The 11,636-nt window shown below is 36.5% G+C and overlaps 1 protein-coding gene across 1 annotated transcript in view; it reads right to left on the bottom strand.

Moving 5' to 3' along the window:
• The window catches only part of gart (phosphoribosylglycinamide formyltransferase), a 90,549-nt gene that overhangs the window by 22,935 nt on the left and 55,978 nt on the right, over positions 1 to 11,636 (bottom strand). The window contains exons 10-13 of the mRNA XM_016258477.1: positions 5,566 to 5,734; positions 4,766 to 5,000; positions 3,135 to 3,306; positions 1,808 to 2,006 (exon numbers count right to left, since the gene is read on the bottom strand). Of these exons, the coding sequence (XP_016113963.1) occupies positions 1,808 to 2,006; positions 3,135 to 3,306; positions 4,766 to 5,000; positions 5,566 to 5,734 (775 nt within the window). The remainder of the gene's footprint in view (positions 1 to 1,807; positions 2,007 to 3,134; positions 3,307 to 4,765; positions 5,001 to 5,565; positions 5,735 to 11,636) is intronic.

Here is an 11,636-nt window from a genome sequence, read left to right as displayed (position 1 = left end):
ATATATATATATATATATATATATATATATATATATATCTGTGAATATTAAACTGCAACAAACTTATTTAAATATGAATCCTCATGTTCTGCATGATCATTTGATTACCATAAAATACATAACACAGAATTTGTGAAAAATATATTCATTATTATTATTTATTCATTTTAGATGTTTACATTTGGAAAAGCTGTGCTTCCTGCATAAACCTGCCCCTGTTGGTTTGGCAGTAGCTTGCTTGCCCTACACAGTTACCTTGTTTAATTTCTTAATTCAAGTTATACATATTTTGTTTTATTTGTGTTTTTTAAGTTATTTATAATAAGTGAAGTTTACTGTTAAGTGCACTGATGTCAGACTCATTTTGAATAATAAAGCTTATTTTTAAATTGTTAAATACCCTGCCTCCACTACATAGGCCTATGTTTGTCACATCATTATAAGTGTTTGATCACCACATTTGAGTTATCATTGCAAAAAATGTGTTTATGCATGTATGTGTATATACTGTATATTCTATATACAGTACCAGTCAAAAGTTTAGACACACGAATGGGAAGTGTGTCCAACCTTTTGACTATACTGTACTATAATAGTCTACACAAAGAATATCGGCCGATATATTGATATCGGTCTTTTTTTACTCCCTAATATCAGCATCGGCCCCAAAAAAACCCATTATCGGTCGGGCTCTAAAGAGTAGTATGGCATACTATCGTATGGCATTTCGAACACAGCAATGGACAAAGGCAACCAGTAATCACTGTAGCTAAGCTGAATAACAAGCATAAACCCTAACGGATGAAACGTGAAGACAATAAATGATTGCGACAACATATGGTTTATGAGTGTTTTTCAAGTCTTCTCCAGGATGATACAATTAAATATATATGAATGATACAGTGCTAAATGACATAGCATTTATTACAGTACAGAAGCTATAAAATATATTTTCTGCCTTATTCTGTGATATAAACCAATCATAATCATAAAATTGTCATTAGGAAAATATATATCAAAAATATTCTAGAATACAAATTATTGGTTATTGTCCAGCAGTGTATTTTATTTCTTAGCCAATTAAAAGACATGTTTTTTTTTTGTTTTTTTTTGTCAATTACACAAACATACATAAATAAATATTATTATTATTATTACTACTACATTTGACATTTGTCCCCCACACTTCTGAAATGATTGCTATGCCCCTGCCCTGTCACATAACGGAATATAAAACTTTAGCTATATGCTGTGTTATCTTCATTTTAGGGATCAAATAGGTTTTGTGGCTCCATGTGAATTTTATTCGGTGGGAAAAAGACCAAAATGGCTCTTTTGATGTTGAAGGTTGCAGACTCCTAACCCTTTTATTGATGTGTGCATTTTTTTAGTGAGTATAAAATAGATATTAAATGAAATAACATTAAATCACATATTTAGAAGTCACTTTTTCAGAATAAAGTTCTATTTTGATGGCAAAAAATTATATATTTCTATAATTTAACAAATCGTGACTTAAACTGCATACACATATGCCGTTTAGCATTATTATGTGCAAGTAACATAAATCAATGCCAACATGATGAGTCTACAAGCCTAAATCACAACGAAAGCAAAACAAAAAAGTGAAGTGAAGACGGAAAAATTTTTTTGGAAAAAAATAAATAAATACATAATTTAGTTTTTTTTCTTGTGTTTTTTTTCTTTTGCATTTAATTGTACAAATGATTTTGCATTGTTCCTTTTTAAAGAAAATAACCTTGAAGAATTGTGTATAAGAAACATGGATTTGTTCTGCGTAACTGACCTAACAGAGCACATCCAGCCATCTGACAGGCGTCTGCGATGCCACCGATGACAGAAGATGCGACTCTCACGTCTAGATGGCCACAGGAGAAATAGTCAAGGAAGAAGAGTGGCTCAGCTCCTTGAGCGAGAACATCGTTCACACACATGGCCACCAGATCCTGACCCAGAGTGCTGTGGATGCCACACGCTTGAGCGATCTATGAACAACAACAACCAAATGTGATGAAGACCAGAGACCGCATTCACAAAACATTTTATCTTAACACTAAGAGCTTTCCTAAATAGCAGTCGTAGTTCTTAAGTAAGAGTTTCCTCTTAAAATCTATTCACAAAGCTTCCTGATTATACCCACAGTGATTGGCTGATTGGGACTCTGTCAGTGATTTAATCATAGCATCATATATGTTGCAGAACGAGGTATCATGTTGCCATATTCAAATAAAGATTTTAAGTGACATTAATTTAAACATGGATATATTCAGATATTTGCCAGCTTCTTACATGTCTGCATTTCATAAACAATTAGTGAATATGCATATAAGCAGGTTTTTAATGACCAAACTAGAATAATCAAGGCCGACAGTAAGATGTGCAAATGATACAAAAACAATATTAATATAAATATTAAGAGGAAAAAATAATATTTTGTGTCAATTAAATAAATGGAAAAATATTAATAATTTAAGTGATCAATGTCCACATGGCGAGTTCAGAAGTCTAAAATCCCACTGAAAGCAAAAAATTAAAAAATAAATAAGCAATCTTCACCAAAACAATATGCAAATTTACCAATTTAATCAATTTGTTTCCAATTGATTATTCGATTCATATTTCACGGGTTCTTTTTAAAATCTCATGCTGAAATTAGCTGCAAAAATACTTTTAAAAATCAGTATAAAAATTAAATTCTTAAAAACAATTACAATTAAATAACAATAAATCATGCTTAGGATCTATTTTTTCCCTCATTTTTATATACTACACCAGTATAAAGTGTTTTTTTTGTTGTTGTTTTTAATTTGATTGCAACTTTTCATTTTTAAATTTGACAAGGCATGATTAAACTCCCATAAGCGTATCCTGAAAGTGCATCCAAGTGCATTCAGATTAATTTTGTCTGTTAGTAGTTTGAGTGACGTGCTGCAATGATGTGTGCTAATCGACAGCATGTTGACTGACGCTGAGATTAAGCTTTGAACTCAAAACCTTCCTGTCAGAAATCAGCCTCAAAGAACTTCACAAAGTTCACAAGTTTCTAGAAGTAAACAGTCAGATGAATCAGCCATCAATCATCAATGAATGAGGGGAGAAATTCATGAGAAAACCCTGGCGGTTATAACAACATAATGAGATAACTGTGAAAGTGGAAGATCAGACTCCTGATAGACAAGAGAGGACTGACCTGGACGAGACGTGGCTTTAGCCAGAGGTTTGATCACGTCCACCAGTCTGTTCCCCGCTGCGATGTCCACACCGCTGTCCTTGTACGTCAGTCCTCTGATGGACAGAACAAAAACATTCCAACACCCTTCTGTGCTGTTGCTGTTCACTAAAACTATCACAAATCATTTGGTCCCTGAAACGATGCTGAAATATAACAAAATATAACTATTGAATGAAAAACCGCTTTGGCAACTAACTGAAGTTTAAGCTGAGGACCTACATTTACATAACCTAAAATAAAAAGGAATGCTAAATAGAAAAAAAAATTATATATATATATATATATATATATATTGGACACCAGAATTGTGAGTTACTGTTGCAATTCTGAGTTGTTGTTTTTTTACAATTCTGAGAAAAGTAGTCAGAATTATGAGATATAAATTCGCATATTCTGTTTGATGCAAACACTGCCATAATTCTAGGTGTACCGAGTGGTTGCGATGTAGTTGCTAGGTGTTCTAAGGGGTTGCCAGGGTAGTTGCTATGTAGTTACTAGGGCGTTCTGGGTGGTTATGTAGTAACTAGGGCATTCTGGGTGGTAGCTAGGTGCTCTAAGCGGTTGCTAGGGTGGTTGCCATGTTGTTGCTAGAGTGTTCTAGGTGGTTGCTAGGTGTTCTGAGGGGATGCTATGTTGTTGCTAAAGTGTTCAAAGCGGTCACTATATAGTTGCTAGGGTTTTCTAGGTAATAATAATAATAATAATAATAATTTATGCATTTAGCAGATGCTTTTATCCAAAGCGACTTACAGTGCATTCAGGCTATACATTTATGTGTGTTCCCTGGAAATCGAACCCACGACCTTTTGCGCTGCTAACGCAATGCTTTACCACTGAGCCACAGGAACATTTCAGGAACATTCTAGGTGGTTGCCATGTAGTTGTCAGAATGGTTTGGGTGGTCTCTATGTTGTTACTAGGGCGTTCTGGGTGGTTGCTAGGTGTTCTGAGGAGTTGCTATGTTGTTGCTACAGTGTTCTAGGTGTTTGCTGTATAGTTGCTAGGGTGTTCTGGGTGGTTGCTAAGTGTTCTAAAAGGTTGCTAAGGAGGTTGTTATGTTGTTGCTAGAGTACTCTGGGTGCTTGCTATATAGTTGCTATGGTGTTCTAGGTAGTTGCTATGTGGTTACTAGGGCATTATGGGAGGTTGTTATATGGTTATTAGGGTGTTCTAGATGTTTACTATGTGGTTGCTATGTAGTTGCTAGGGTAGGGTGTTCTGAGTGATTGCAACACACACACTAAACATTAATAGTCATAGTTAGTGATTTGAACAAATACATAACTCTAAACTGGAGCAGTAATACCACTAGTGATGCTTGACTTGCAGTCGACAATACTAACTGAAGCCAGAATGCTGTATTCATGACACTGTTTTTTAGAAATATGCAAACAAATTAACATAACATTGACCTCAAATGTGAATTATTCAATACACATCACCATTCAGATGCATAAAGTAAGTGTAGTGTTCTGCTATGTCTTCCAGGGTTAACAGGTTAGTGTTAGTTACCTGGTGCGGGTGAGGTACGTGATGGCGTGGTGGCCGATGTCACGGCGGTAAACCGCATCAGGGAAGCTGATCACTGCCACTCCTTCATTAGCACTGCATAACGCGCTCTCGAGGGTGGGCCGGACCGCAGTCACAGTCAAGACACGCCCACCACTCGTAATAACCCCGCCCCCTTCCTTAAGTGCAGTGCCCGCATGGAACACCTGAATGCCCATCTCTGACACCTGAGACAAACCTGAATAAACAGCAAACAATTAATTCACTTCACACTAACTTGACACTGAAACTGCTAAATCAAAGCCAATGTGATGTAACAGACACTTGTCATGTGGGGAATGACATCACTAAGATAATTCCTGGTGATCCGCATAACTGTGTCTCCAAAAATGATCAGACAATTTTTTTTAGATGGTTAAAAAAACAAAAAAACATTTGTTAAAATTTTTATTTTATTTTATAGTAATTATTATAGTTATTCTTAATTTTTTTTACTATATTTCTTTAAAAAGTGATGGATTAATGGATAATAATAATAATAATAACAATAATAATAATAAAAAAATGATAAATGAAAACTCCAAACCAAAAATGTATATTTGTTCAAAATTAATACTTAAATATTATTTAATAATATATTATAACAACTATAATTTTTTATATATATTTGTTAAAAATAATAATGGCTATTATTTAATTAGATTAGGAGTTATGTCCTAGTTTTTATGTCTTTAAAATTTATAAAACTGAATTTAAGACTTTGTAAGGATGCTGATACAGATATATATTTCATGTAAACGCACCAGTGATCTCCAGTCCCTTCTTATATGAGGCCGGATATCCTCCGCTAGCCATGACCACAGTGACAGCCGTACTGTTCTCCAGCCACTGCACTGGACTTGAGCTCAGGTCCGCCTGCAGTGTATTCTTCAACACCTCATATAAATCAGACTTCAGCAACGGCATCAGGACCTGACAGAGACACAGACAATCACAAGAAAAGTTTTGTGGAAAGACCAGACCCAAATTAAACCTGTTATTCACTGATTATTAGGGGTGCTCCAATTGATCGGCTACCGATCACTATCGACCGATAATCACATTGGGATGTTTGATCGGCGGCCTCTAAAAAGGCAGATCTCAAAAAAATGATCTCAAGCTGATGACGCTGCTGTGAGAGGTTTGGCATGACATGCAGCGGCACTTAGTCTCTGTCCGGTGCAGTAAAATAATTATAATGCTGAAGGTGAGGTACTCGCCTTCATATTTCTCCATTAAATAACTTGAAAACCTTGTGTGAGACGTAATTTCACAAACAGCGTGCGCTCGCGCTCTCTCTTTCTCTCTCAAAATACGCGAATGACTTCAAATCACCACACAGCGCGTCTGTCTATAAGCGAGCTGCATGCTGCACAGTTGATATAGGAATTGCCACTTGAGGCAATTGTGGCAGTGTCACATCGTCACTAAAGTTTATAAATTGCATTACTTTTTAATTCTTGCCAGTGTTTAAACCATTCAGCGTTTGCGTGCTCTCCTGGAGACTGTGAGTGTGGAGACTACACTCATGCACACTCGCAGCACACACACACAACGCCATGTTCACATTACTCCATTTGCAGTGCATATGTGGTGCATATTTTTTCCATGCTCATGTTAACGAATTAAAGCGTTCACTGCACATGGTTGCGGTCTGTCAGTGCGTTCCAGGAGCGGTACGCACCGCTCCTGCACTTGAGGCAATTGTGGCAGTGTCACATCGTCACTAAAGTTTATAAATTGCATTACTTTTTAATTCTTGCCAGTGTTTAAACCATTCAGCGTTTGCGTGCTCTCCTGGAGACTGTGAGTGTGGAGACTACACTCATGCACACTCGCAGCACACACACACAACGCCATGTTCACATTACTCCATTTGCAGTGCATATGTGGTGCATATTTTTTCCATGCTCATGTTAACGAATTAAAGTGTTCACTGCACATGGTTGCGGTCTTGTCAAGCGGTACGCACCGCTCCTGCAGCAGTGCAGAGATTGTTTCCGCACCAAGTCTATTGCTGCGCCGCAAGCACTGAATTAAAGTAACAGCGCATTGTTTGCAGTAAATATGAACATGGATTGACACGAAAATGTAGTAATTACACTATAAATGCATATTATTAAAGTCTACCGTGTTTCACAGTCAACACGATATGGCTTTTTGGCTAGGTTTAAAGGGAAAGAGCACTTTTAGATAAACAAGGCAATAATAGATGGCACTGGTGGAGGTAGGAAAACAAAGTTCTTTATGAACCGCAGGATTGCTTGTAATAAAGATTTAAATGCAAAAGAAAATGCAGTAGAGCTGACTATTTCTGTCAATGGTAAGTTTGTGATAACGTAAGAAAAGTAGTTTAAATGTTTTGCCACTTGCTTGAGCAACTTAATATATAAATCTAGAATTAAATGCAAAAGTAAAAAGCATTGAATAATGCGTTGCTTATATTTATTGTGTTTAAACATGTCTGTAAAAAATTGTATTACTGTTCTGTGTAAAAAAATAATTGCAGTGCTGAAAAAGCATTTGTGATGTTTGGATTTGAAATCAAAATAATGGATAAATGTTGTGTTTGTGGTAAACAGCCACGGATCAGTAGTGGAGTCCTGTGTGAAAGCACAATCCGTGCTTCTTCCCCTCTGACGAGACACCTAAGAGGGGAATTCCCCCCATTTTCAAAAATGAAATTCAGGCCCTGAATAAATGTCTAAAAATCCTGATTGGAGTATCACTATAAATAGTTATAAATACTAAAAAGAAGGCTTTATAAAGATCGTGATTGGTATCGGCAGATACTGCTTTCTGTGATCGGTGATCGGCCTCAAAAACCCTGATCGGAGCACCACTATTTATAGAATAATATCCACCAATGAATTGTTCACAATAACAATAAGTGTATAATAAGCAATAATTGAGATTTTATGCCAGTGTTTAATTATTTTGTCATCAGGTGCGTGGCCGGTGCTCATTGATGACTTTGTGGAATTTGCTCGGCCGATCGTGACTGCAGAAAATCACAAGACTCTATAATGAGTGCTTACAGGGAGGCCTCTCTATACTGAATTTTTTAATAAAAAAAACAACAAATGCATTTAAAAATATATATTATTGAACGGAGAGAGTTTGTACATTATGAGTCTGCTGCTGGCAGGCAGTGTCACATCGTCACTAAAGTTTATAAATTGCATTACTTTTTAATTCTTGCCAGTGTTTAAACCATTCAGCGTTTGCGTGCTCTCCTGGAGACTGTGAGTGTGGAGACTACACTCATGCACACTCGCAGCACACACACACAACGCCATGTTCACATTACTCCATTTGCAGTGCATATGTGGTGCATATTTTTTCCATGCTCATGTTAACGAATTAAAGCGTTCACTGCACATGGTTGCGGTCTGTCAGTGCGTTCCAGGAGCGGTACGCACCGCTCCTGCAGCAGTGCAGAGATTGTTTCCGCACCAAGTCTATTGCTGCGCCGCAAGCACTGAATTAAAGTAACAGCGCATTGTTTGCAGTAAATATGAACATGGATTGACACGAAAATGTAGTAATTACACTATAAATGCATATTATTAAAGTCTACCGTGTTTCACAGTCAACACGATATGGCTTTTTGGCTAGGTTTAAAGGGAAAGAGCACTTTTAGATAAACAAGGCAATAATAGATTGCACTGGTGGAGGTAGGAAAACAAAGTTCTTTATGAACCGCAGGATTGCTTGTAATAAAGATTTAAATGCAAAAGAAAATGCAGTAGAGCTGACTATTTCTGTCAATGGTAAGTTTGTGATAACGTAAGAAAAGTAGTTTAAATGTTTTGCCACTTGCTTGAGCAACTTAATATATAAATCTAGAATTAAATGCAAAAGTAAAAAGCATTGAATAATGCGTTGCTTATATTTATTGTGTTTAAACATGTCTGTAAAAAATTGTATTACTGTTCTGTGTAAAAAAATAATTGCAGTGCTGAAAAAGCATTTGTGATGTTTGGATTTGAAATCAAAATAATGGATAAATGTTGTGTTTGTGGTAAACAGCCACGGATCAGTAGTGGAGTCCTGTGTGAAAGCACAATCCGTGCTTCTTCCCCTCTGACGAGACACCTAAGAGGGGAATTCCCCCCATTTTCAAAAATGAAATTCAGGCCCTGAATAAATGTCTAAAAATCCTGATTGGAGTATCACTATAAATAGCCCTGAAATAATCAGGCCTTCAATTTAAGCAGCTTCTTCCCCTCTGACGAGACACCTAAGAGGGGAATTCCCCCCATTTTCAAAAATGAAATTCAGGCCCTGAATAAATGTCTAAAAATCCTGATTGGAGTATCACTATAAATAGTTATAAATGATAAAAAGAAGGCTTTAAAAAGATCGGTATCAGTGATCGGTATCGGCAGATACTGCTTTCTGTGATCGGCGATTGGTCTCAAAAATCCTGATCGGAGCACCCCTACTGATTTATCTTTTTCTCCAGTGAGTGGTTAACTTAAGAATGATGTGACTGGATCCCCAAGTCAAATCGAGAACTGAATCAGTACATGAATCCTTCTTTTGCATCGGTTCATTACAATGAACCAGTAGATTTGCGTTACTCCATCTGATCTGATTACAGCGCCTTCAGGTTTTCCAGTCTGAACAACATTTCAGAAGATTTGGAAAATAATTATAACATGTATAACATTTGGAACATGTATTTTACATATATACACATACTGTTAAAAGATATAATAAACAAAACAAAAAGGAATAATTAGTAATGGTTAGAATATATTATATACAGTGCACAGCATCAGTTAGTACACCTCCTCTGAAACATAAATTCAGCAATTACTCATTTACTTAGAAGACATGTTAAGGTTCTTTAGAGATAATGTTCCAACAAGTCTGCTTGATCAATTACCAAATAAGCTTGTCAAAATTATTCAGGACAATATGATTTTTCTTATTAAAGTGTTTATGTTATGTCATGTTCCAAAAATGAGTACACACTCCAGAAAGTTACTAAAAACTAAATTAAATTTTTCTGGTATACGTTTAAGGCAATTTTTGATCAACAGGTATGTATATTGAACCAAAACATTTAAAGAAAAGTAATTTGTTAACAATTAAAATTGTTATATAGCCCACCGAATCATTCTGAGACTTAATGCTGGAACCACTTTCAGGAGACTCATTTCATTGCACAAAAGAGGACAATGGTACATGAGGAATACCAAACCATAGTTTTAAGTGTGAAAATACAGCAAAAGTAACAGATTCAAAAACAATGGGCTTGTGACCAGGCCCCTGAAATAATCAGGCCTTCAATTTAAGCGTTCATTTACAGATGAGTGATTTATTTATTTTTGCTAGAAAAAGAGCAGGGGAAATACCAAGCAAGTGCCTCAGAGCTGGCAAAAGCTATGAAAAGAGTGACTATTTATCTCACAGAGTTAGATGCAGCCTGCAGATTTGACATGCACGGCTGTTGTCCACACTGGAACTACAGACTGTAGCCAAAGCACAATAAACTAATTTAGCCTTTTCCAAGGCCCATAATTACAAAATATAGACTTCTGGGAATCCATACTCTGGTCTCATGAGACCAAGTCAATCATTTCAGCTCTAACAGCATCCAAAATATTTTGGTGTTGCTAGTGAAGGATTTCAGTGTGAAGTGCCTGGTTCCCACAGTGAAGTTCAGTGGTAGTAAAGATGTATGAGTGCTGAAGGTGTGAGGGATTTGTGATTTATCAGTGCTGTCATGAATTCACACACCACTATGTGATGTAATACAAAAACTTGAAACAGAAGATGCTACACTCTCCTCATTCCCTGCGTTGCTGGGCATTTCTTTAAACATGACACTGACTATATACATGACAATCCTTCAGTGGACATGTATTTCACCCAATCTTAACACTCTTGAAAACCTGTGGGGGATTCTGTAGAGACGAGTTGAGCAACACTCTCCATTAGAGATCAGGGCGTTTAAGGAGATCATCATCCAGGAGTGAAATGGGACAGATGTGACAATTTGTCATAAACTTGAACACTTCATGCCAAGAAGGGTCAGAGCTGTAAAATTATGGAGGACATACTAAGTACTATAATATTATACATTTACTGAATTAAATCTAGGATGTACTAATTTCTGCAATCCATTATTTAAACAAAATATTTACAGATATTAATGACATATATTTTGCCGTTCTTATTAAGTATGTGTTTAATATTTCAATTGTGCCATTTTTCCATGACCTGTATTAGTGATCATTAAGAAAATTCATATTTTGTATTTGTTCAGAGGGGCTGTACTCATTTATGCTGTGTGCGCTGTATAAGAAAATTATAATAACTGTTTTAATATATATATATATATATATTGGCCTTCTGGAAAGTATGTTCATTTACTGTACATGTACTCAATACTTGGTAGGGGCTCCTTTTGCTTTAATTACTGCCTCAATTCGGCGTGGCATGGAGGTGATCAGTTTGTCGCACTGCTGAGGTGGTATGGAAGCCCAGGTTTCTTTGACAGTGGCCTTCAGCTCATCTGCATTTATTGGTCTCTTGTTTCTCATTTTCCTCTTGACAATACCCCATAGATTCTCTATCGGGTTCAGGTCTGGTGAGTTGCTGGCCAGTCAAGCACACCAACACCTTGGTCCTTTAACCAAATTTTGGTGCTTTTGGCAGTGTGGGGAGGTGGAGCAGAAGGAAGCATGAAGTGCTCCAAAATTTCTTGGTAAACGGGTGCAGTGACGTTGGTTTTCAAAAAACACAATGGACCAACACCAGCAGATGACATTGTACCCCAAATCATCACAGACTGTGGAAACTTAACACTGGACTTCAAGCA

Source organism: Sinocyclocheilus grahami, unplaced genomic scaffold (assembly GCF_001515645.1).
Source record: "Sinocyclocheilus grahami isolate Dianchi unplaced genomic scaffold, SAMN03320097.WGS_v1.1 scaffold1691.1, whole genome shotgun sequence".
Classification (NCBI taxonomy): domain Eukaryota; kingdom Metazoa; phylum Chordata; class Actinopteri; order Cypriniformes; family Cyprinidae; genus Sinocyclocheilus; species Sinocyclocheilus grahami.
The sequence above is the reverse complement of the archived record's forward strand: the minus strand, read 5'-3'. Positions and strand labels throughout refer to the sequence as shown.